Here is a 27,515-nt window from a genome sequence, read left to right as displayed (position 1 = left end):
TCCTAGAACTCACCTACAAGATGATTGAGCTGCTGACTGGAGAGGTGACACTGCTGGGAATGCTGGGACATTATACAGTAACGCTATGAAGGGATCGGGGGTGACGGTATCATTGTATGTGTCAGGTTCCTATAAGGTGTCAGGACGTCACCGTCTATTTCTCCATGGAGGAGTGGAAGTATTTAGAAGGACACAAAGATCTGTACAAGGACGTCATGATGGAGGGTCCCCGGCCCCTCACATCACCAGGTAATAGACAGGACTAAATACACACGGCCTATAATTATCTGTATGTAAGGAATGAATTCAGCCCCTGTATGTGTCTCCTCCAGTTCTATCCAGTAAGAGGACAACACCAGAGAGATGTCCCCGTCCTCTTCTCCCACAGGACTGTAAACAAGAAGATCCCGATGTTCCTCAGGATCATCAGGTAGATGGAGAGAAGGTGCCATGAAACCTCCCTATGATGTGTAGACGGCTGTGAAGGTCTTGTGCTCAGTCTTGTTTTATCCTCCAGTATTATATGTGTTATACTTGTGTAATGAGAACGGTGGAGATGGGAGGATTAGAGCTGATCATAGATGTGACTTTTGGATCACATTTATCCTGTGCTCTATGCTGAGCACTTTCATCATGGTTTTGTCACAGGTGTATCAGAAAGAGGTTGTCCCTATTTTGTAGGTCAGAAGGTCGCAGCACACGCCAGCACTGCTTGGATCTGCTTAGCTTTCCAGTTAGCTGTGCAGACTTTTCTTGTGCTGGTGCTACTTGGGTTAAGCAGTTCATTTTGTGTTTCTTGGCTTACCATCTTGAGCTGTTTCATCTGTTCTGATTTTTGCAACCACCCCCTCCTCTCTTCCTGGCAGAAGTACTCACCACTTTACCTTTCAGTAGTTGCCAGTGATAATTTGCTTTTCTGTGGTCCTGGCATGGAGGCGTCGGCCATGGAAAGAGAAAGTGTTTTGAACTTGATCCTGGAGATTGCTGTTTGGAAGTTTGTTTCTCCCTTTTGATTTATTTTGCTTTTCTTCCCACTTTTTTTTTTTTCCATCTGTTTGTGAATGCAGCTACTTTTTCCTTTTGTCTGTCGTTTTCCCTTTGTGTCATCATCAGAGTAGGACTACTGTTCCTCCTGCCCTGCTCAATAGACACGGTTATGATTAGCGTAAGACATGGATGGACACGTGACTGCCGCACAAGGTGAAAGAACCTTTTTTGGCACGTCAGGGTTGCTCAAAGTACTGTAAGTTTATCCTTCCTACTCTTCCCTGGAGGCAGTAGCTCCCACCCCATTTTTCTCACGCAGCCTATTGCTTATTCGTGACAACCAGGGACTGCCCTATGGGTAAATCTCCAAATGGCATGATTCAAATGAAACCGCCAAGAGATCGATTCATTGTAATGAGGTAGCAGTGTTAGTCTGGTCTCAATTCTGTTCAGCGGTGTCCATCTTTTCAGAAGTGCACAAAACTGTGGCCGACTGCTCTTTTATGCACTTAAAAAGATCATAGGCCAGTGTCTCTAAATGCCTCTTATAGGGAATGTTCCGTTGTGGGTTTCATCTGAATCTTGTATTTCAGAGATTTGATCTCTGTGTAAGCGCTCAGTGTAGAGAACCAGATAAATGAATTGCACCTTGCTGCGATCTTTGGGAGGCAGAACAAACAAATCAACATCAGGTCAAGAATTTATTTCATACTGTGACGTATAAGTGATTAGACTTTTATTCTCATGAACGGTGTGATTACAGTAATACCAGGTTTATATTGGGTTTTTATGTTTGGCTACTATCAAACACTAAAACAACATTTTAAAAGAAAAAAAAACGTTTTTGCATATTTTGAGATACAATTGTTTCATTTTGATTCATACAGAGTCATGTAAGGGCTTGTGGTTTTTTTTACTGGACGAGCTGACTTTTTCATTGATAAAATTTTCAGATGCACTTTTTTTTTTTTTCTTTTTTTCACCGCTCCTTCTTGTCAGCTGATGCAGAATGAACAAAAACCAACAATCCCAAAATAGTTGTTTTTTTTTAAAATCTTTTACCGTGTGATAAAAGTGATGAGATGGCTTTATTCCACGGCTCAGTACGATCACAGCAATACCACATTTATATGTTTTTTGGGGGGTTTTTTATGGTTTGTCTCCTTCACACAATAAAAACAATTTTCTAGAACAAGAATTGATCTGACAGCTATAGCTTTTTGATTTATCCCCTGACGGAGCTGTATGGTTGTTTATTGCGGGATGAGATGACCTTCTCAGGGATACCATATTTATTTACATGTTTGTTTTTTTTTTTTTTTTTTTTGTTTTTTTTTTAATATTAGTGTTTTAGTCCTCCTTTTTCTTTGCTGGTTTGATGAGAGCCTAATTTTCTTTCCCTATTTTTCTTAATATTTTGTTTTATGGTGTTTACTGAAGGGTTACGTATTGTGAGAGATTTAGGCTCAGTTCACATGTCCTGTAGAGATCTGTTAGAATGGATTCCTTGGGAAACCGATTTCTGCCGGATTCATTCTTTTAACATGGCAGTCTATGGGCGAAGGATCCGTTAACCGATTTGCTATTTAGCCATCCGTTGTACTTGCATTTGTAATGGATCCATTGTTTTCTTATCGGATTTGTTACAAATGGACAATAAATATCAATCCGTTAATGGATCCGTTGTGCATAGGCTGCACATGTTAAACGGATCCGGCTAACATCTGTTGTTTAACAAAGGACAAAAATGTTGTTTGCACAACTTTTTTGTAAACTGATCTGTAATGGATCCATGATACCAGATGACCAGAGGCAGGGTGGATTTGATTTAAATCTAACTGATTTAAATCACGATTTAAATCACTAGTCAGTAAGGCTTGATTTAAATCAGTGATTTAAATCAAAGTTTCTACCTAAACTAGTTCTTGCTACTTAAACATGCAAGTAGATGAAGATTTTTAGAATCACTTTTTATTACTTTTTTCTCCCCAGTTTAATGGGTTAATCATTCATATTTGGACACCACTGTTCTGTTGTACTTAGGAGAAAAATAATCCTGACCTTAATAACAATTTAAATAGATTTATTCAACTGAAACAATAACATTACAGCATAAGTTATTTGCTTAAACAAACATCCATGTTTGTTAACTAATTTGGCTAAACAAAATATATATATATTTTAAGAAACTTAGACTGTCAGCCCAGCCGACACATGAAAAACTTAAATACTACTGTCCCTGCTGTCCTCTGTAGCTCACTTGTCGTCATCTTCATCATCATCTTCTTCTTTGTTCCTATTCATAATCTGGAAAAGAAAAACAAGCTTTCCTGCTTTATTGGGTCCCAACCGATTTCTCAATTTAGAATGAATGAGTCCAAAGGAAGAGAATATTCTTTCAACGCCTGCAGAAGAAGCTACTGCTGTTAAAAGTGAAATCATTACTTGAACAGTCTCTAAATCCAAGCACTTAAGTGACTTCCACCAGTTTACTGCTGTGACCTTCCTTAAAATATCTTCAGCAAACATATATTTCTTGAATGGTTCCCCCTTAGCTCTTAAGTTTATTATAGTTGGCATTAAAGATGGATGATTGCTGGATACCCATGTCATAGCTAACTCCTCTTCCTCAGCACTTAGGTTTTGACCCTGATATTGGATATTGACAATATTTGCCAAAAAATGAGCTGGAGTCAGTGCTTGTCCCATTCGTTTGATTACTGCTTGTAATTTAATTCTGTCCATGTGTAGTTCTGTTTTTAAGTGTTCACTCAGTTCCTTCCAAATTTCAACAGCATCCGCAATAAAACAGCTATTTTTCTGTATTTTGTTTAAAGCTTGAGAGATGGGTTTCAGGAAGCTCCGCATATGTTCAACATTTTTCTTAAGCCCAATGTTGAGGATTTTGGCCGTGACAGTGCCATCTATTTTATCTCGATTTTCTTCACAAAGTGTCATCAGAATAGGCCAGTTTTTGATATACTGCTCAAAACAGTCCACCACAGAGTTCCATCTAACATCTTGTGGGAGCGTTAGCTTGGTTCCACCCATCCTTTTCAGAGCTGCTGCAGCAAAATGATTATTACAGAAGTATTTAGCAATTTCAACAACATTAGCCTTTATTTCTGGAACACTTAAGTCTTTGGCTAAGGTGCAGCAAATGAGCACTGCAACCATATGTTATTAGCAGCTTTGTATTCCCTCCCTGCTCTTCTAAATCTCTTCTCATCTTGGATACGTTTGCAGCATTGTCAGTGACCAAACTGCGTACTAGACATTTGAATTTTTGTTCACATGTCGTTATAGCTTTTACTGCCACTTCTTGTAAGTATTCTGCTGTGTGTGCATTTCCTGACGTATCAGTTGTTTGTGCAAGGAAGACTTTACCTTCTTCTGTTGTTATACAAGCACATACAATAGGATCATTGTGGACATTACTCCACCCATCAATACTTAGGTTAACAATTTCACCCTCCAGAGCTGTTGCACATTGCTCCATTTCTCTGTCATACACTTGATCCAGCAGTCTCCCTGCAACATCAGCTCTTCTGGGTGGACTGTATCCTGGTCTCAGTGACTGAACCATATTAATGAAATGTGGGTTCTCAGCCAGACGGAAAGAAGAGTTCATTGATGAAAAAATTGCCCAGTTTATTTATGCAATCAACTCTTTTTCTAATCTGCTAGTTCTTATCACAAACCTATCTATGGTGGTTCCAGGAGGTAAAGGTTTTTTCTTCCTTTTGGGTGATGGTGATATGTGGCTGTGGGTGTCTGATGATGATGCTGCTGCTAATGAAGCACTATCCTGGATGGATAACTCTGAAACTGTAGAACAGGATGATGGTGATCTTGGAGGTGGATAGTTTCCAGAATCCATGAATTCCCCTAAACAAAAAAAGTCAATACTGTTATTTTATTGTTTTATTATACAATTTCTGCTTATTGTACACAACACATCACTGCCCCAAAAGGAATATTTGTTTTTCTTCATAACTGTACCAAATGACAGTAACATGCAGTAATAATAAGAAATATAATTTTTCTCACACATGACAGTTCAGTCTTTAGAAATAGGATTCAATAAAAATGTTTACCAACCTGAAGATCCTGCCTGTTCAGAAGTGTTTCTTTGGTCATCTTCATCACCGCACTTCTCATGATGTTGCCTCATTCGCGCCACCAGGCCTTGCATCTCTTTGTTGCATCGTTTGCATTTTGCACGCATGCCTGCCTTACCGATAGGCGAAGGAGCTTCATTAAAATATTCCCAAACTGGGTCTCTTTTACGGCCTGCTGCCATTATAAGGAAAGAATGTAATAAACCTCAGATCGTACACACAAACAGATCCAGACTTGTCTGTCTGTGGCTATGCTGCAGTATTGTGCTCAAAGTTTCACTTTCATTTTCTTGTCTGCTTGCCCTTCCTCCTCCTCACACTTAGATTCACATTCTTCTTGTGTTGTGCAGATCTATTCCACTCCAAACAATCAGAAACATATTGTCTAACTTCTTGGACTTGGCACTGAAGGGGTTGATTCTGTATTCTTAGGTTTGTAGCACAATAGGATTAAGGTCTTTTTTTCAACTCTGTTCATGTTGTAATATTTTTGCCGTGAAGAAGAGCCTGGGACCTCTGCGGAGTCAAATTCAGTTTTGAGAACTGCGTAAGTAAAGCGAGCGTCTGTGATAATATAGGAGAGAAACTGCCCACTAATCCTACAGAAACCTCTGGAAGAGCATGGCATTGTGAATGTTACACATATACAGCCTTTATTCTACTGAGTTAAACAACTCAGCTTTATCTCATGATGGAAGAACCTTTGGATGGTAAAATATTTTCCTCAAAAAGCAGTTTATTGAAAAAAATCCGATTTAAATCAAAAAAATCCAAAATGTTTTTTTTTTTTAAAAAAAAACCATTGATTTTTATCCACCCTGACCAGAGGGCATGTGAACCCAGTCTTACAGATCAGAGTGTTCCGGATGCAGCAATACCGAATGTTTGTACTTTTTGTTTATTTTTGTTTTAACATAAATATACATATTTATTGGTAAAACATTTGTTTTTCTTTTTATATTTTTCTTTTTTTTTTTTTCTCTCCACTTTTTTACTTTTTATACCTATTTGTGACATCAACTTTTATTACTTTGATTGCTGGTATAATGCATTGCAATGCACCCATATTGCAATACACTACACCTGTCAGTGTGATGCTGACAGAACGCCTGTTAGACCTTACTCCTGGCATGATCTAACACAACACCATAGCTGGCAGATCTGGAGGTCATCATTTGACCTCGGGTTGCCATGGTAATGATTGGACCCCTGAGATCACATTGCGGGGGTCCCGATCAGGAGGGAGAGAGTCTATTCCCTCTCTTGACCTCCTAAATGCTGCTATCCCTAATGATCACTGCATTTACGGGGGTTAAACAGCCAGTGGCGGTGCAGGCACCATAGCCTGGACATATCAATACATCCATTTGCGGGAACGCACTGTAAAATAGAACATGCTGGTACGTCCAATGTTAGGAAGGGGTTAAACTTATAGGATTACAAATAGAATAAATTGTGGTGTGTGTTTTGTTTTTTTATTTTTTTTTTGTTCAATTTCACCTCTCCATTGTGGAAATATTCGCAATCTAAGTACTGGCATATAATGAATTTATTTTTTTCTTATTATGTCCAACTGGGCATTAGTTGCTTCCCAGTGGGGGCTTGTACTTCTTCTGCTTGTATGAATTGTCCAATCATAAGCAGGCAGCCAAAACCTAGAGTGCGAACACGATCCACCATAGCTTAGGTTTCTCAGTGTGTGAGATGTAAGTATACAGCTCTGATCTCCTGGTCTAACCTCCTGCATGATTAGACAATGCTGGGTATAAAGGCCACATCTCACTAAGCAACATCGCTAGGAACATCGCTGCTTAGTCACGGTTTTTGTGACGCAACAGCGATCTTGCTAGCGATGTCGCTGTGTGTGACATCCAGCAACAACCTGGCCCCTGCTGTGAGGTCGCCGGTGAGGTCGCCGGTTGTTGCTGAATGTCCTGGACCATTTTTTTAGTTGTTGCTCTCCCGCTGTGAAGCATACATTGTTGCTCTCTCGCTGTCACACACAGCAATCTGAATGTGAAGGCAGCAGGGAGCCGGCGTCTGACAGCCTGCGGTGAGCTGTAACCAAGGTAAATATCGGGTAACCAAGTGAAGCGCTTTGCTTGGTTACCCGATATTTACAGTTAGGTCCAGAAATATTTGGACAGTGACACAATTTTCGCGAGTTGGGCTCTGCATGCCACCACATTTGATTTGAAATGAAACCTCTACAACAGAATTCAAGTGCAGATTGTAACGTTTAATTTGAAGGTTTGAACAAAAATATCTGATAGAAATTGTAGGAATTGTACACATTTCTTTGCAAACACTCCACATTTTAGGAGGTCAAAAGTAATTGGACAAATAAACCAAACCCAAACAAAATATTTTTATTTTCAATATTTTGTTGCGAATCCTTTGGAGGCAATCACTGCCTTAAGTCTGGAACCCATGGACATCACCAAACGCTGGGTTTCCTCCTTCTTAATGCTTTGCCAGGCCTTTACAGCCGCAGCCTTCAGGTCTTGCTTGTTTGTGGGTCTTTCCGTCTTAAGTCTGGATTTGAGCAAGTGAAATGCATGCTCAATTGGGTTAAGATCTGGTGATTGACTTGGCCATTGCAGAATGTTCCACTTTTTTGCACTCATGAACTCCTGGGTAGCTTTGGCTGTATGCTTGGGGTTATTGTCCATCTGTACTATGAAGCGCCGTCCGATCAACTTTGCGGCATTTGGCTGAATCTGGGCTGAAAGTATATCCCGGTACACTTCAGAATTCATCCGGCTACTCTTGTCTGCTGTTATGTCATCAATAAACACAAGTGACCCAGTGCCATTGAAAGCCATGCATGCCCATGCCATCACGTTGCCTCCACCATGTTTTACAGAGGATGTGGTGTGCCTTGGATCATGTGCCGTTCCCTTTCTTCTCCAAACTTTTTTCTTCCCATCATTCTGGTACAGGTTGATGTTTGTCTCATCTGTCCATAGAATACTTTTTCAGAACTGAGCTGGCTTCATGAGGTGTTTTTCAGCAAATTTAACTCTGGCCTGTCTATTTTCGGAATTGATGAATGGTTTGCATCTAGATGTGAACCCTTTGTATTTACTTTCATGGAGTCTTCTCTTTACTGTTGACTTAGAGACAGATACACCTACTTCACTGAGAGTGTTCTGGACTTCATTTGATGTTGTGAACGGGTTCTTCTTCACCAAAGAAAGTATGCGGCGATCATCCACCACTGTTGTCATCCGTGGACGCCCAGGCCTTTTTGAGTTCCCAAGCTCACCAGTCAATTCCTTTTTTCTCAGAATGTACCCGACTGTTGATTTTGCTACTCCAAGCATGTCTGCTATCTCTCTGATGGATTTTTTCTTGTTTTTCAGCCTCAGGATGTTCTGCTTCACCTCAATTGAGAGTTCCTTAGACCGCATGTTGTCTGGCCACAGCAACAGCTTCCAAATGCAAAACCACACACCTGTAATCAACCCCAGACCTTTTAACTACTTCATTGATTACAGGTTAACGAGGGAGACGCCTTCAGAGTTAATTGCAGCCCTTAGAGTCCCTTGTCCAATTACTTTTGGTCCCTTTAAAAAGAGGAGGCTATGCATTACGGAGCTATGATTCCTAAACCCTTTCTCCGATTTGGATGTGAAAACTCTCATATTGCAGCTGGGAGTGTGCACTTTCAGCCCATATTATATATATAATTGTATTTCTGAACATGTTTTTGTAAACAGCTAAAATAACAAAACTTGTGTCACTGTCCAAATATTTCTGGACCTAACTGTACCTTGGTTACTACCGTCCACCACTTTCAGGCTGCCAGTGCCGACTCCCTGCACTCGTAGCCAGAGTACACATCGGGTAAATAAGCAAAGCGGTTTGCTTATTAACCCGATGTGTACTCTGGCTACGAGTGCAGGGAGCCAGCGCTAAGCCGGTGTGCGCTGGTAACCAAGGTAAATATCGGGTAACCAAGCGCTTGGTTACCCGATATTTACCTTAGTTACCAAGCGCAGCATCGCTTCCACGTGTCGCTGGGGGCTGGTCACTGGTTGCTGGTGTGATCTGCCTGTTTGACAGCTCACCAGCGACCATGTAGCGACGCACCAGCGATCGCTGCCAGGTCAGATCGCTGGTGGGATCGCTGGAGCGTCACTTAGTGTGACGGTACCTTAAAGCACAGATGACTCGCACCTTTCAGATAAGAACTACTCATTGCCTGTCCAACTTGTAAGCTGTGGATGAACATTTAACATACAGTACATTGAGTGTCCTTTTTAGGATGAACTTACTTACACAGTGCTGCTCAGCTCAGCTCATCTAATAGTATGAGCGTCACTAAACGGCTGTAAGCCTGTCACTGTGCACTGCACTTATTTGTATGAATGGCACCCTATACAGGTCTTAGCTGTGTGCATTTATATTACTGGGCAACCATTCCCTCCATGAATGATATTTGTGTGAGTGGTTGTTTTATCAGTATTTTGCCCTGTGCTGCCGCCACCTTTATCGTAGAGATGCTACATCCTGCAGAGCATTTAATATTGTTACCCGTTGTTGGTAAATACAGCTGGTTTTTGTTTTGTTTTGTTTTTTTTCTCAGTTCTTTGAAAACTTTGCTCTGCTCTGATTGTGTAAAGCCTCATTCAGATACCCATGCAGCACAGACATCTGTATGAGGCTTTACACTGACATAGAAGAGCTCAGTGTGCAGAGTGCCATAAAAAGAAAGTAACAGAAAAACCAACATCAACTTAAGGCCCCGTCACACTAAGCAACATCGCTAGCAACATCGCTGCTAACGAACAACTTTTGTGACGTTGCTAGCGATGTTGCTGTGTGTGACATCCAGCAACAACCTGGCCCCTGCTGTGAGGTCGTTGGTTGTTGCTGAATGTCCTGGGCCATTTTTTAGTTGTTGCTCTCCCGCTGTGAAGCACAGATCGCTGTGTGTGACAGCGAGACAGCAACAACTAAATGTGCAGTGAGCAGGGAGCCGGCTTCTGCGGAGGCTGGTAACCAATGTAAACATCGGGTAACCAAGAAGCCCTGCCCTTGGTTACCCGATATTTACCTTTTGTTACCAGCCTCCGCCGCTCTCACTGTCAGTGCCGGCTCCTGCTCTGTGCACATGTAGCTGCAGGACACATCGGGTTAATTAACCCGATGTGTGCTGTAGCTAGGAGAGCAGGGAGCCAGCGCTAAGCATTGTCCGCTGCTCCCTGCTCTGTGCACATTTAGCTGCAGCACACATCGGGTAATTAACCCGATGTGTGCTGTAACTAGGAGAGCAAGGAGCCAGCGCTAAGCGGTGTGCGCTGCTCCCTGCTCTGTGCACATGTAGCTGCAGGACACATCGGGTTAATTAACCCGATGTGTGCTGTAACTAGGAGAGCAGGGAACCAGCGCTCAGTGTGCGCTGCTCCCTGCTCTCTGCACTTGTAGCTCCGTGCGCTGGTAACCAAGGTAAATATCGGGTTGGTTACCCGATATTTACCTTAGTTACCAAGCGCAGCATCTTCCACGCGGCGCTGGGGGCTGGTCACTGGTTGCTGGTGAGCTCACCAGCAACTCGTGTAGCGACGCTCCAGCGATCCCTGCCAGGTCAGGTTGCTGGTGGGATCGCTGGAGCGTCGCAGTGTGACATCTCACCAGCAACCTCCTAGCAACTTACCAGCGATCCCTATCGTTGTTGGGATCGCTGGTAAGTTGCTTAGTGTGACTGGACCTTTAGTCTGTGTATCTAATCTAATCATGTGTTCTACAATCCGCTGAGACATTTATCTAATCCTATATTATGAAATACAGTTGTCCGAGCAATGTATCTAATCCGATCATGTGTGATTGCTGTGCTTTGTATTTACTGCTATCATGTCAGTGTCACGCAGTCTTCAGCTCTAAATTCACTAGAGGTCATGGTTCACACTGCAGAGTCTGACAGGCTACCTGGTGCTTTTGAGTTGCTCAGTTAAGGCCCCTTTACACACTGAGACTTTCAGCGATCCCAACCTGGCCGGGATTGCTACAAAGTCTCTGGTGAGTCGCTGGTGAGCTGTCAAACAGGCAAACCTGGCCAACGACGCAACAGCGATCCGGACCTGCAGAACGACCTAGCTAGTCATTGGGGACGTTGTAAAGCAGCTTTTTGAAAGGGAAGTCGCTAACAAAGTCGCTGTAAAGTCCCCTTTACACACTGAAACTTTCTAGCGATCATGCTGCACAGCGGGAAACAAAGGACCAAAGAATGGTCCTGAACGATTTGTAGTGATCAGCAACTTCACAGCAGGTCGCTGATGTGTTTCACACACTGCAATGTCGCTGGGGAGGTCGCTATTACGTCACAAAACCGGTGACGTTACAGCGATGTCGTTTGCGATGTTGCAGTGTGTAAAGCCACCTTTTAGACTCGGGCGTATTAGTGATTGGTCTAGCAGGAATTAATTCCTGATTGCGTGTGGATTGCTGCTAGAGTCACAGGTTACTGGAGACCTATCACAGCCACCTCCGCCCTTTAAAAGATGATGGAACCTGTTCCTCCTTGCCGATTATTGCTTCATTTGTGAACATTGGTTCTTGTGCTGTGGTGATCTAGTTCTGGCAATCTCCTGTGTTGTGGAAATATCCTCATTGTTTATTTTCTCCCGGATTCTTTATTTCCTCCTGAGCACATATTGTCTTACGTGTGTGTGTGTGTGTGTGTGTTCGAGTTTTGTTTTTGAGTTTTGTTTTTCCCTGTCTACCTCTGTGTGTGATTATCCACTCCTGTCCTGGCCCTCCCCGGGGGTATAGACCAGGGCTATTCAGGAGCTAGGGTTAGGAAGGCGGCCCAGATATCGTCACCATCAGTTGTATCTTCTGGAACAGGGACAGCTATATCCACCCTAGCACTAGGGCCAGTATAGGCTCCCCCATTCCAAGTTGCCTCGTCATACCCCATAACGGTAGGATATAGTCCATATACCTTATCCTATCATAGGATATACAGGTCAGCGGACTGTATCTCATATCATGTATGAAATTGACTCCTGAGCTGTCTACTTACTGCGACTTAAGCGCTGCAGCCACAATCATTCTGTAGAGACCAGTGAGCAGGTCAGTGACAACAAAATAAAATTACAAAAAAATTCTATAGTGATATAGCCACACTACAGTTATAAATACTCTGTAGAATAGACCTGGCTCAACCACCTAAGTTAGTTAGGTGCTCTGGAGAAAAAAAAATGACAGATCCTATATAAATGTACTCCGGCACACTAGTGAAAACATGAAAAAGAGTCCAGTATGGTGCTCAAAATTTTTTTTTTTATTTTTTTTGTGTGTTCATATACTGTCCTGGGACAGTATATGAACACACAAAAAAAATAAAATGTGAGCACCATACTGGACTCTTTTTGTTCATGTTTTCACTAGTGTGCCGGAGTACATTTATCTAGACTCTACAGTTATAAGCCGTCCATCCATGGACTCTCTGTTTCTTCATCTGTTGGGCCGCACCAACCATAACTTCCCAGACACTGTTTAGAGACAGGACTATTTTCCTTCACCATTAATCTTCCTTAAAAAAGAGCCCACAAGTCCTCAGTAGGGTTTAGGTCAGGTGAGAAAGCAGCTGAGTCAGTAAATATCATGGTATTCTTGCAAAATACAGACTTGTTCCTTCACCACTGATCTAAGAATATTTCTTCTAAAAACTTATAGTGGAGAGTACACAAAGAGCACAACAGGCGGATTATAGAAGTGCGGTTGTTCTGTTCTCGGGCTGATGCTCCTGTGTTTCCTTCAGTCTCTGGTGACAACACTACATTATCATTATTACACTGGATTCTTTATGATGTTACATGTTCTCCCCATTCAGGTCTCTACAATATCGAATCCTCTCAGTGGAGATCTATATAAGAGAATTCTCCTGATCGACCCATCAAGGATGGATATGGACAGGGACAAGATGGCGGAGAGGATATTACACCTCACCCTAATGATCCTCTTCCGGCTTACTGGAGAGGTGAGAGATTCTGAGGACGTCACATTACACCATTCTTATCTATGGGAATAACAGATGGACAGAACTGGAGAGGTGAGGACTCTGGAAATGTCTGGAGTGAGATTTCTTACTGTGTCTCTCCATAACCAGGATTACACAGTAGTGAAGAAGACCTCTAGTGAGCGCTGTCAGGCCCCTTTGTCTGAGGGATGGGGAAGACCCCTGAGCCCAATCACGGGGCCTCCACCTCACCCCCCGATACATGAGGACATCAATGACCAGAAGATCCTAGAACTCACCTACAAGATGATTGAGCTGCTGACTGGAGAGGTGACACTGCTGGGAAAGCTGGGACATTATACAGTAACGCTATGAAGGGATCAGGGGATGATGGTATCATTGTATGTGTCAGGTTCCTATAAGGTGTCAGGACGTCACCGTCTATTTCTCCATGGAGGAGTGGGAGTATTTAGAAGGACACAAAGATCTGTACAAGGACGTCATGATGGAGGTTCCCCAGCCCCTCACATCACCAGGTAATAGACAGGACTAAATACACACGGCCTATAATTATCTGTATGTAAGGAATGAATTCAGTCCCTGTATGTATCTCCTCCAGGTCTATCCAGTAAGAGGACGACACCAGAGAGATGTTCCCGTCCTCTTCTCCCACAGGACTGTAAACAAGAAGATCCCGATGTTCCTCAGGATCATCAGGTAGATGGAGAGAAGGGGCCATGAAATCTCCCTATGATGTGTAGACGCTGTGAAGGTCTTGTGCTCAGTCTTGTTTTATCCTCCAGTATTATATGTGTTATACTTGTGTAATGAGAGCGGTGGAGATGGCAGGATTAGAGCTGATCATAGATGTGACTTCTCCATCTGTCTGTCATTTTTACAATATGTGTTTCAGGGGGAAGATCTGCCCCATATTAATACTACAGAGACATATGTGAGGGGTGATGAGCGGAGTAAAGAGGAGATTCCTACAGATAACCGCCCAGGTGAGTAGTGACCACTACATGCAGAGAAGTCACAGATACTTCTCATTCAGCAGCTGCTACAATGTGGGACTAAAGCTCGCTTTACATGCTGCAATATATCTTACGATGTGTCGGCGGGGTCACGTCGTAAGTGACGCACATCCGGCATTGTAAGTTACATTGCAGTGTGTGACAGGTACGTGCGATTGAACGTTAAAACGTTCATTGCATACACATCGTATCTTTCTCTAGAATTGAACGTGTGGTTGTTCAATGTTCCCGAGGCAGCACACATCGCAGTGTGTGACACCCCGGGAACATTGAACAGAATTTACGTCACCCGCAGCTGCCGCCGATAAGGCGGAAGGAAGGAGGTGGGCGGGATGTTTACGTCCCGCTCAGCTCCGCCCCTCCGCTTCTATTGGCCGCTGCCGCGTGACGTCGCTGTGACGCCGAACGCCCCTGCAATTCCAGGAAGTGGACGTTCGCTGCCCACAGCGAGGTCGTATGGACGGGTAAGTACGTGTGACGGGGTTTAATCGTTTGTGCAGCACGTTCAACAAATTGAACGTGCCGCACATACGATGGGGGCATTGCAAATCGCATACGATATCGTATGCGAAATTGCAACGTGTAAAGCCGGCTTAAGAGGAAGGAACAAAACTTATTATCCTAAAAATAAGGTAGAAGAGGTTTCCCGTACATCCTAGACATGGGGAATGTGCAGTTTATAGTGGACTGAATATCCTTTCTTAGTTATATATGGAATGAACATGGAAACAGTACAATGTATTGCAAATTGAACACATAAATAGATGTTTATACAGTGGGTCTAAAAAGTCTGTGCACCCCTGATAAAATACAAGGTTTTGTCACGTAATAATAATCCTAGTAATCCTACCATTGTGCCAGCACAAGGGGGCTATATTCAATATAAGGGGGCCATATCCAGATTAAGGGGGATAATTTTAGGATGGGGGTGCTATGAGGGACATATACCCTATATGATTTGTTAGACGGACACTGGCATTATAAGACGGACCCCATTTAACATAAAAAAAAAAAAAATTGTTTCTGTTTTCCTTCACCAAATTTGGGGGTGCGTCTTGTAATTGGGTGCGTCTTATAAAGCGAAGAATACAGTATTGCTGTAATCGAACTAACCAAAAGAATAAAGTTGTCTTACCACTTATACTGCATTGTGAATGGCATAAAATGGCATAAAAAAATAGATAAAATAAATTCTTGACCTGCTATTGATTTGTTTATTCTACCTTGAGAAGATCACAGTAATAATCAGCTCACATTTATCCTGCGCTGAGTGCTTATGTCAGGTTTACGTGTAAATCTTTGAAGTATGTGATTCTAACAAAACCCTGATGTAAGTGTTCAGCATAGAGCACAGGATGAATGTGATCCAAAATGTTCCCAATAAAAGCTTAAACTCATTCCATGCAATAAAACAACAGTCCCCACTCAGGTCCATCATCTCTCAATAGAAATATAGGGGGCTTCCACGTTACTGGTAACACAAAGGCTCTGTAAAAGCATCATGGCTTCCCCAAAAAGAAATCCAGCTAAATCTGTACTCTGAAATCCAGATGCCCCTCTCCCCTTCCCCCCACAGTGTGTCTAAACTTCATTAACTGTCACATGTTTCTTATTTATATAGTGGGGTCACTTATGGCATGTTTTGCTGTTCTAGCACCTCAGGGAGTTTAACTATGTGAAATGGCACTCCCAAATCATAAACAAGTAAACAATTTGGGGCTAATACAACATTTCAGTTGTTAGAATGTAATTATTCTTTTTCACCACCCATTAGTATAAAATTATATGATGCACATGTGGTGTCAACATGCTTACTACACCCCTAGATTAATTCAGCGAGGGATGTAGTCTGAAAATTGGTGTCATGGCACTAGGAGTTTTGCACAAAAACTCACCGATTTTGTCATGATGGCATCAGACGCTGTTCACATTACAGATCCTGACCCTTCACCCTATGGTTTCTCTGGTGCTTCTGAGCTACACAGGCAGGTTTCGGCGTCGATCAGCTGTGGCCTCATTCATGATCAGATTAGCAAGAGTTAACCTCTGCTAGCCTGTTGATTACTTTTGCGATCATGTTGTTGGAAGCCTATCACATTGGCTCCCTTCCTATTTAAGATGGTGGAATCTGTCCTCTCACGCCGACTATAGTTTATTGCTGTGTCAGTCTGTGTGCTGTTGTGTCCCAGTCCTGCTGGTGATTGTGTTTGGAATTGTTGTGCAGTTCTCCCGTTGTCTTGTGTTTTTTCCTTCTTGCTCTTATTTTCTTCCTAAGCTCTTATTATGTTATACCGCTGTTTGAGCATAAAGTTTTGGTTTCTCCTGCTTGTCTATTACTGTTGGCTTAATCACACCTGCCCCCAGACCTCCCCTGGGGTTGAAGGAATAAGATCAAGGTTGATCAGGAGCATGGCTGGGAAGGCAGCTCAGACATCCTCACCTTCAGAGGGTACTCTGAGATCAGGGATAGCTAGGAGGGTCTCCAAGCCTGAGGGCCAGCCTAGGAGCCCCTGTTCCCTGTTTTCTCTGTAATTGCTGTGACAGGTCACATATAGGAGTGTTCTGCTGCTCTGGCACCTAGGTACTGTGCAAATATGACAGGGCACCCTTAAACCAGTAAATCTACATTTCAATATTTTGCTTTTTCCTTTCTGAGCTTTGCACTGTGCCTTAGAAGTAGCTTTCTAACACATATGGGGTAAACTCAGCAGAAATTGCATAAACATTTTTACCATTCTTTTTCTCCAATTTATCCCTTTTGAAAATTTAAAAATTTGGGGCCAAAGCGACATTTTATTGGAAAACATGGGGAATTTTTTATTTACTCAGCCCAATGTTCTACAATTCTGTGAATCGCCTAAGGGTGAAAAATGCTCAATACACCCCTACATGAATTCCTAAAGAGGAGTAGCTTCCAAAATGGGGTCACGTGTGGGGGGTTTCTGCTTTTTTTTGCACCTTAGGGGCTCTTCACACATGACATGGAATCTGAAATCTATTTTTTCTTTACCACACAATGGTATAAAGTTCTGTAACACATCTGTGATGTCAATATGATCACTGCACCCTTAGAATGATTCATTGAGGGGTGTGTGGGTTTGTAAACTGCAACTAAGCAAATCTTCCTTCAACAGCATAACTTTATATGGTGTTAATCAGAATAACTAGACATGATGATGATGGCCATGTACTGACAGCTTTATCTGTAAATGTGATTGGCTAATTCTGAGCCTAACCACATCCCCAATTATAAGAGGGTGTCCACACTTGCGCAACCATCTTATTTTATTTTTATTCAATGGCAATTGGCCCACTCCCTGCCTAAATTCAACAGAGTCTGGACCGTATATTTGTTTGTATGTCTCGGGATTCGGATGGTTTTTATTTGTGTATGTATGTATGTGTGTATATATACAAAAGCAAGAAGGCCTGCGGAGACACCATCACATGTTTCTCAACGCTAGCAGGAAACTAGCCAGGTCTCTCACCGGGAAGGAACAAACACGGGAAGGGCAGTCTCCAGTCAAGGAGACCACCTATGCCAAACATGGTATCCATCCACAGACAGCCGTTTCGGGGTATTTGCCCCTCATCAGTGTGGAGTAGGAATCTGGCTAGTGGGACATTGCCTAGTAAAAGACTATGTGAGCAAGGATGGCTGACCTTAGGGAGAGCCTTCTTGCTTTTGAATATTTCCCAGGGGGCATTGCTCTAGAATCACTGCGTTGAGAAACACGTGATGGTGTCTCCGCAGTGGTGGATGTTGATCTCCCTAAGGTCAACCATCCTTGCTCACATAGTCTTTTACTAGGCAATGTCCCACTAGCCAGATTCCTACTCCACACTGATGAGGGGCAAATACCCCGAAACGGCTGTCTGTGGATGGATACCATGTTTGGCATAGGTGGTCTCCTTGACTGGAGACTGTCCTTCCCGTGGTTGTTCCTTCCCGGTGAAAGACCTGGCTAGTTTCCTGCTAGCGTTGAGAAACATGTGATGGTGTCTCCGCAGGCCCTCTTGCTTTTGAATATTTCCCAGGGGGCATTGCTCTAGAATCACTGCTTTGAGAAACACGTGATGGATGTTGATCTCCCTAAGGTCAACCATCCTTGCTCACATATGTGTGTGTATAATTAATATATATATATATATATATATATATATATATATATATATATATATATATATATATATATATATAATTTTGTTTTTAGGGTTTTTTTTTTCTTTTGATTTTGGTGACGTTCCCATAGAACAGATCTACCGTGGACCTCCAGTAACTGATGTCCTGCATAAAACACATGCGGGAAAGCTGCACACTTCACACTATTTTGGTTTTGATTACATGATCACCCCTTTATTATCTTATTGGTTTTCTGGTTGATTTCTCAATGGGAACATAGCCTAAAGATTATTGAAAAGTGACAATTTAAAGATATATTTAGGAAATGCCTAAATAACACAATTGTCCCCACTGCATTACATCGCTCAGCATTGATCAGGAGGCCGGTATGTTACCTATTATTTCATTTTCTATCAACATTCACTTAGCAGAACTTACTTATGGATGTACTTAGTGGATTTACTTCTAACTTTTTAGAACTACGCCTGTGGTCTTTCACAGGGGTTCTTAATGTCTCAGTATGTGATCAACTTTGACTGAATGGGCCATTAGTTTAGTTTAGATTTTCTTATAGAAGTTGGGGGCAGAATTTAAGTTCCCCACCTGCCGAAACTGTGGGAAGTATGTGATTAAGAAAAAGCTAAATAAGAGAAGCATTACTCTCCAGTGACAGCCCCTGCTGCTTCGTTGCTTATCTCCGGCCTTCGTGTACTTGACTGGAGCGATATTGTGCCATATACAACATATGAGCGCTGCAGCCCATCTCTGTCCTGACTTTACGTGATCCAATGGTCATATGTGATATTGTACTCATCATCACAACAGCCAAGTAGACCAAAATCTGAGAGGAGCGCTATAGTGGTAGTCCTGAAATGGCAATGGATTCAACAGGCAAGTAATATTTATTTTAATTTATCACTTTCTCAGTCAAACCATTTGTTTTTTTTACCTCGAATAAATCACTTTACAAATTAATTTGTAATTCATATTTTACACTTTCTACAAAGTTAGAGCTTCTTCATAAATAATTGCACTGCTCCTCCGTTCTACAGTAAAATGGACGTGGCTGTGATTGTGCCGGACAGACCCCCTAATAGTACTGATTGACAGGCTCATTTATGATTCACTTTTTGAAAACTGACTTTGTTCATAACAATTAGGAAACATTGATAAAGGCTAAATAAACCATAAATTATGAATATATAAAGTTTTTATTGTGCGCAACACGAACAGGATTACACAGACGATGATAATTAAAATCAACACACAAGACAGAACAGGGCAGTGTGAATGAATACAGGACTTTTTGTATTGCTAGTGCAAAATGAAAAAGCACATGGGAGCTCTGAAAGAACCATGTACATGGGAATACCCAGTATTGTTGGTCATTAAAGGGTTACACTCTTTCATACAATAACAGTTACCAGGGATAATTGCCTGCAACAATTAGATGGAGAATGATACCAATTCATACATGGAAAAAACTAAATGCAACCGGCAAGATAAACCGGAATCAGCACCTCGCCAGATGCTCCCATGGGGTGAGTTACCAACCAGTTAGTGCCCTGACCAAACACACTGCCCCGCACACACTTTTTTGTATGAAAGAGTATAACCCTTTAATGACCAGCAATACTGGGTATTCCCATGTACATGTGTAATCCTGTTCGTGTTGCGTACAATAAAATCGTTATATATTCATAATAATGTTTCATAATTGTTATGAACAAAGTCAGTTTTCAAAAAGTAATTTATGGTATGGTGACTTTGGTCAAGGATAATATTGAGTATGCATACTATGGATCAACGTATTCTTTTTTTATTTAATGTAATTTATGATTCTCCACTGAGCGTCCTACTACAAAATAGTGGTGACCGACATTGAGACATGAAACTAGGAAAATGCTGCATTCAACACTGATTTGGGAAACTGCTAGAGCCGATCCTGGTGGCCTGATATCATTATCTAGTGGTCTTTGCTCTGTTGTCTTCAGTTAAAATGTGATCTGCCTTATCATCAATATCTAAGTGAATAATCACAGTTTTTCAGCATGAGTTGAAATTTTAATGGACAGTTCATATAGTTAAAAAAAATCTGTTTCCAAGTTTTATATTAAAAAGTAAGTGGGGTTTTTTTTTGGCAGGTGACTGTATTAGGAGCTCAGAGGGACTTCTGACTCCTTCAGACTTTCAATCATATAATCTTCGTGTGCGACAAAACAAATATGGAGAACATTGCGTTATCCCAGCTATATCCTCGGTGCTTCACAGCAAAGATCTATCATCTGATCCTATTAAACAGGTTCTATCTTCTGATTCATCACAGACTATTAAGAAAAATAAAAGTCACGGAAGGAATGTTCGAACTACCAAAGGAAAAAAGACATTTTCATGTTCAGAATGTGGGAAATATTTTAATGGTCAATCAAGCCTTATTGTACATAAGAGAACTCACACAATGGAGAAGCCATATCAATGTTTAGATTGTGGACATTGTTTTAACCAGAAATCTGCTCTTATTATACATCAGAGAATTCACACAGGAGAGAAGCCATTTTCATGTTCAGAATGTGGGAAATGTTTTAGCATGAAATCAACTCTTGTTGTACATCACAGAACTCACACAGGGGAGAAGCCATTTTCATGTTCAGAATGTGGAATATGTTTTAGAAAGAAATCATATCTTGTTATACATCACAGAACTCACACAGGGGAGAAACCATTTTCATGTTCAGAATGTGAGAAATGTTTTGTAGATAAATCAACTCTTGTTAGACATCAGAGAATTCATGCAGGAGTTAAGCCATTTCCATGTTTAGATTGTGGAAATTGTTTTACCCAGAAATCTGCTCTTATTATACATCAGAGAATTCACACAGGGGAAAAGCCATTTTCATGTTCAGAATGTGGGCAATGTTTTACAAAGAAATCAGCTCTTGTTGTACATCAGGGAACTCACACAGGGGAGAAGACATTTTCATGTTCAGAATGTGGGAAATGTTTTAGAATGAAATCATCTCTTGTTATACATCACAGAACTCACACAGGGGAGAAACCATTTTCATGTTTAGAATGTGGGAAAGGTTTTGTAGAAAAATCAGCTCTTGTTACACATCAGAAAAATCACACAGGGGAGAAGCCATATCCATGTTCAGAATGTGGGAAATGTTTTGCAGTAAAATCCAAACTTGTTAGACATGAGAGAATTCATGCAGGAGTAAAGCCATTTTTATGTTTGGAATGTGGGAAATCTTTTAACCAGAAATATGGTCTTATTAGACATCAGAAAATTCACACAGGTGAGAAGCCATTTTCATGTTCAGAATGTGGGAAATGTTTTACAAACAATTCAAATCTTCTAACACATCAGAGAACTCACACAGGGGAAAAACCATATTCATGTTCAGAGTGTGGGAAATGTTTTGTAGTTAAATCAGTTCTTGTATATCATCAGAGAACTCACACAGTTGAGAAGCCATATTCATGTTCAGAATGTGGGAAAACTTTTGTTTCTAAATCATATTTTTTAAAACATCAAAAAAGTCACATAGAGAAGAAGCAAAATTAATTTTGAAATTATTGGAAATGCTTTTTCTTTCAAAACAACTCCTGTTAAACATTAAACAGCTCAGTTAGGTGAGAAGTCATTTTTATACCAAGAATGTGAGACATGTTTTATTTGAAAATGAATTCTGTTTATCAGAAATTAATACTTGTTACTTATAAATGGGTAAAGCCATCTTCATGTTCTGAATTTTAAGGAATGTTTTCCTCCACAAAAAAGTAAGATCCAAAAAACTTACAAAATAGCCTTTTTGTTTAACCTGTTTACGCTGAAGACTATTTTCACTTTCCTGATGAGGCCAAATTTGTCGATTTTTATGTGGTAATAACTCTGGAACTCTTCAACATATCCCAGTAATTCTAAGATATGTTTTTGGGACACATTGTACATAATGTTAGTGGTAAATTTAGGTGGTTATTATTTGTTTTCATTTATGAAAATATCAAAAATGTGGACATTTTCAAATTGTTTCATTTTTATGCCCTTAATTCCTTCCTGACAATTGCCATAAGTTTGTCATGGTCCTGAAGGTCTTCCCGTAAATTGACGTATGTCATTAGAACCTCTAGTCCCTCTTTCCCCTTCGCCACCCAACTTCTCCCACTGAGCGCTGATCAGTACTTGATTGTTCAATATTTGTCAGGTTTTTTTCTATTGCTCCACTCGGTTAGTGTTTTGAGCTTGCTGCGTTTGGCCAGTCTTCAATAAACAAAAAAAAAGTTCTATTCGGGATCCACAGACCAACACTTCTCAAAAATGCCCCTACATAGCCTGTTTTCAAATATTACAGCCAAGTTAGGAATAATGGAATAGGACTCTACTTTGTTGTCAGTACTGGGGCCATGATTGAAAGGGGAGTCCGTGAAAGCCAAAGTGAGGAAACTGGAACTGAATGTGGAAGACCCGTCACTCAGTATATGGAGAAGGGTGGACACATGCTCTTCCACTATGTTGTTGAAACACTGCCTCTGATGATACGGAACGTATCAGATGTTGTTGCTGGATGTTGTGGCGTGCCAAGGAACGTCCCGTGGCTTGCAGACATCAAAGGAAGATTGTTCATTTGAGTGCATAGCAGGCACAAATTGACCTCATCCTCTCTTTGCTGCAGCTCCACTACCTCGTCAATGTCCACAATTTAAGGTTCTCCTCATGGGTTGTACCCCACAAAACAAAATCAATGTAGAGCAAAAGCTGTATTAGGGCTGTGTGCACAAGTGTCGATTACACCAGAATGCACCAGGATTTATTAGAGCACGAAAGTTCCTTCACTTACAATGTGTGCTTCATGTCCCTAATCAAGATATGTCTGTCCACATCGGTTTACTGGTATTAACAACCCACACATTTATGTGTGTGTGTGTATATATGTATATGTATACATATATTCAAATTTTGACTAATCTATATATACAGGATGTTATTTCATAAACCTGGTTCCTACAATACATTAGCATGTAACGCCTTTTTTTTATCTGCTATTGTGTACTTGTCCAAATTTTAATATGAATAAAAAAAATGTACATTTTGACTACTTTTTCGTATTTTTTTCTAGTCTTTGCTGCCTTGTGTACCAGGCTGTAGCACTGTACAATATTAGAGCTGTTTTCACCAGGCAGTATTAGAGCTGATTAAAGAGCTGGTTTTAGAGCATTATTGCTCCAGGCTAGGTTAGAACTGATTTAAACCAGCTGTTATTAGAGCTATTTGCATCAGGTGGTATTAGAGCAGATTAAACCAGCCAGTATTTGAGCTCTTTGCAGCAGGCTCTATTGGAACTATTTGCATCATGTGGTATTAGAGCAGTATTACACCTGGCTATATTAGAGCTGTTTGCATGAAGCGTTAATAGAGCTGATTAAACCAGCTGGTATTATAACTATTTGTGTTCCGCCCCCGTGCCAGCAGCCGGTGGTGGCTCGAGGGTCTCCAGACCTGGGGGTCTCGTGGACACGCCGAATAAAAAGGGGACATAGATGTACGTGCTAGGCCGTATTAAGTTTGTGACGCCACCCACGGTGTGTCGGTACCGGCGGGCTACAACCCTGTCCCGGTCCACCTCGGTTCTGCCGAGCCGTCTTCCCGTCTCCTGCTGATGGAGACCACCGTCTGCCACCTAGCCACCAGGGCTCCAACCCTGGCACCATTCAACTTGAATTTCCTCTGCTGGAGCTACCTCTAGCTCCAGCTTACACTCCTCTCCATTTGAACTGCAAACTTTAATCTGCTTGTTTTCCAGCCCCGGGCTGTCTAGACCCCTGGGTGGTCACGCCCACTGGTGTGTCTGTCTTTCCCTAAGGGGGGGTGACCAGGGTTTCAGGTCGGCTGTGTGTTTCCTATCTGTGACTACCTGGTTTTGCCAGGGCGTCACATTTGCACTAAGCAGTATTACATCAGAAACTATTAGAGCAGTAGTGCAGCAGGCTATATTTGAGCTGTTTGCACCAGGTGGTATTAGAGATGTTAAACCCCTTCACGACTGGCCGGTTTTGCACTTTACAGAGGTGTTTTTCGCCATTCTTCTGAGAGACGTAACTTTATTTTTCGGTTAATATGGTCATGCGAGGGCTCGTTTTTTGGGGAACGAGCTGTACTTTTAAATGAAACCATGAGTTTTTCCATATAGTGAACTGGAACACGGCAAAAAAAAAAATCCAAATGCGGGAAAAATTGCAAAAAAAGTGTGATAGCACAATTTATTTTTTTTTTCCGAGATATTTTATGTTCACTACATGGTAAAACTGATGTCAGTGTGATGCCTCAGGTCGTTGCGAGTTCGTAGACCTGAAACATGTGTAGGTTTACTTTTATCCCATATTCCGTGACCCGTAGCGTTCTCAATTTTCGGGATCTATGGCTCCGTGATGGCTTATTTTTTGTGTCTAAGGGTATGTGCGCACGTTGCTTTTTACCTGCTTTTTTTGCTGCTTTTTCTTCTGCGCTGTTTAATGCCAACATGGATGTGTTCTTCTATTCAAGCAAAGTCTATGGGAATTTGGGTTTCTTGTTCACACTATGTTGTTCAAAATGCTGCCTTTTTGTGGCAGAACTTTGGTCAAAAACTCAGCTTTGCAGTGCAAAACCCAAATGGCAAAAACAATTGACATGTTGCTTCTTTGAAAAGCTGAGTTTTTGACCAAAGTTCTGCCACAAAAAGGCAGCATTTTGAACAACATAGTGTGAACAAGAAACCCAAATTCCCATAGACTTTGCTTGAATAGAAGAACACATCCATTTTGGCATTAAACAGCGCAGAAGAAAAAGCAGCAAAAAAGCAGGTAAAAAGCAGGTAAAAAGCAACGTGCGCACATACCCTAAAGCTGATGTTTTTAACGGCACTATTTTTGTGCAGATGCTACGTTTTGATCGCCTGGTATTACATTTAGCGCTAAATTTGTGGCGACCAAAAAAAACATAATTTTGGCATTTTGGAATTTTTTTTGCCGCTACACCATTTACCGATCAAATTAATTGATTTTATATTTTGATCGGGCATTTCTGAACGCAGCGATACCAAATATGTGTATTTTTTTTTTTATTTTTTTTTAACCCTTTTAATTTTCAATGGGGCAAATGGGGGGTGATTTCAACTTTTTAGGGGTTTTTTTTGTTTTTTTTCATTATTATAAATATTTTTTTTTTAAAACTTTGTTTTATTTTATTAGGTCCCCTAGGGGACTATGCCATATTTGCTGATCACAGCTACACACCTGTGAACAGCAGATATACTAATTCACTGTTTCACCCAGCTCTGGGCCGAGTGAAACAGTAAGTCATGTGAGCTACAGAAGTCATCACATGACCCTGTGCTACCATGACAACCACCGGAAGTCACGTGATCACGTCACGTGACTTCCGGTTTCAGCAGTATGTAATAGTTTACCACAATCGTTATTATAATGGTGCAGTCACTTATTGACGGCGCCATTTAAGGGTTAAACAGCACGTGCGGATAACTATTCCACTCGTGCCTGGCAGGCACACATCTGAGCTGTATAAATCAGTTGAGATGTGCGCCGATCTCACGCTGTTGCTGGCGGCAACGGCGGGAGATTAACCCTATGACCGCTAGGACGTAATTTTACCTCCTGCGGTCGTTAAGGGTTTAAAATTGCCGATAATAGGGCACTTTTCACTGCATCAGAAATAAAACGCAAAATGGTGGTGCAACCAGTGATCTAACCTTTTTATACAGGCAGAGTCACTTGATACGTCGGCCAATCACCGCCATGCCAATATTTTCCATGGCTAGAATGGCTATGAAAGTTTTTTTTGTTTTTTTTTTTAAATGAAATTTTTATTGACATTTTAGTTTAACAGGTAAATTCCACATACACGCAGGTATGCAAAACAACCCCCTCCCATCCCCCTCCCTCCACCCCCAAATAGAATCCCCAATCAGTATATTCATTCGTATATATTACATCCCAAAATCAAGATTCTGGCTCGGTGGTACCTCTGCTCAACCAAAATTCACAAACTATTCCCTTCGGTACTGGACAGATGCTGGCGCTGCAAAGGGGACAATGTCCCACATCTGGTGGGAATGTGACAAAATCAAACCCTTCTGGGACGCGGTTTTCAGGGCATATACGAGGATTACAGGAACCCAGGTCAGACATACCCCCCATTAGGCACAAAAAAGAGATCTCAGGTTTTGCCTCATTGCAGCTAGATCAGTAACTCTCAGATACTGGCGGAGGACGGAGACGCCACCTGCAGGGGATTGGTTTAAGGAATTCTCACACATAGCCCTAATGGAAGAACTATCTGCAATAGCTAATGACACTACTGACATCCACGTCCGGACTTGGCAACCTTGGATTATGTTTAAAGAAACCCAGGATTTCTCGAGGTTATTGGCTCAGTAAAGGGGAGTTCAAGGGCTCCGATGTGTCACACCTACCCTCAACCCCATCATCTCCCCCCTCACTCTATTTCCTCCCCCTAATCTTCCCCTCTTTTCATTGTCCCCCCCCCCAAAATCACACATCCTCCCCCCCCTTTTTTTTTTTCTTTTTCTCTCTCTCTCTCTCTCTCTCTCCATTTCTCCTTCCTTTTCTCTCCTTTTTCTCTTCCCTCTTACACTAGGGCATCTTATTTTTCCCTTTTTCGCTTCATACACATCCTCTGTACTCCAATCCCCTCTGGGACTTCATTATTTTGCACCTTGGGCGCAATGCTTACTCCCTGCTCTTACATCTACTAATTTTAGGTCCGCACTTTCGTCCTAGTCAGGTATAAGACATATTGTTAACGAAGGGGCTTCGCTCAAGATCCTCCCCAGATTGAAAAATAGGAAAATAGAATAGCTATGGATGTGCGTAAGACAGTAAATGTTGATAATTTTATGTAAGTCAAATTATCTGAAACGCATCCGAAAGTAAAGGGACTCTGGAATAGAAGTATTATGGAATTAGCCATATATGGAGCAATATTACTGTAGAGTAAATTATAAGAGCGGGATTTGCATTTGTCAATATATGTAATGGAGTATATATGATCGTTGGACCCGGAGAGGGACCAAACTTGAGATTTTTCTATCTAATCTTTTCTTATTCTCTACTACTACTTTCTTACTCTCTTATATAATGTTGTTTATGTTTGATTTGTGAAAATTCAATTAAAAAAACAGATCATAAATGTTTGTGGAAAACTCTGACAACTATGGGCTGAGAAGCGCGGCTCAAACAGTTGAAAAAAAAGTATGTAACAG

General features: G+C 41.5%; 1 protein-coding gene across 1 annotated transcript; it reads left to right on the top strand.

The window, feature by feature from the left end:
* The first annotated feature begins 116 nt into the window (after positions 1–116).
* LOC142313022 (uncharacterized) lies at positions 117–23,298 on the top strand. Its single transcript, XM_075352008.1, has 8 exons — positions 117–249; positions 333–430; positions 12,952–13,098; positions 13,228–13,407; positions 13,490–13,613; positions 13,697–13,794; positions 13,991–14,081; positions 20,379–23,298. Exons 1-8 carry the CDS (start codon positions 117–119, stop codon positions 21,800–21,802), a joined length of 2,295 nt encoding a protein of 764 aa, XP_075208123.1. The 3' UTR covers positions 21,803–23,298.
* Positions 23,299–27,515: the final 4,217 nt, after the last annotated feature.

The sequence above is a fragment of the Anomaloglossus baeobatrachus genome, chromosome 5 (assembly GCF_048569485.1).
Source record: "Anomaloglossus baeobatrachus isolate aAnoBae1 chromosome 5, aAnoBae1.hap1, whole genome shotgun sequence".
NCBI lineage: Eukaryota > Metazoa > Chordata > Amphibia > Anura > Aromobatidae > Anomaloglossus > Anomaloglossus baeobatrachus.
The sequence above is the reverse complement of the archived record's forward strand: the minus strand, read 5'-3'. Positions and strand labels throughout refer to the sequence as shown.

Coding starts and splice junctions, on each gene's coding strand:
- LOC142313022 (XM_075352008.1), top strand. CDS start 117: ATGTGTCAGGTTCCTATAAGGTGTCAGGACGTCACCGTCTATTTCTCC. Junction 250..332: donor CCGGCCCCTCACATCACCAG/GTAATAGACAGG, acceptor TGTCTCCTCCAG/TTCTATCCAGTAAGAGGACA. Junction 13,099..13,227: donor TCTTCCGGCTTACTGGAGAG/GTGAGAGATTCT, acceptor CTCCATAACCAG/GATTACACAGTAGTGAAGAA.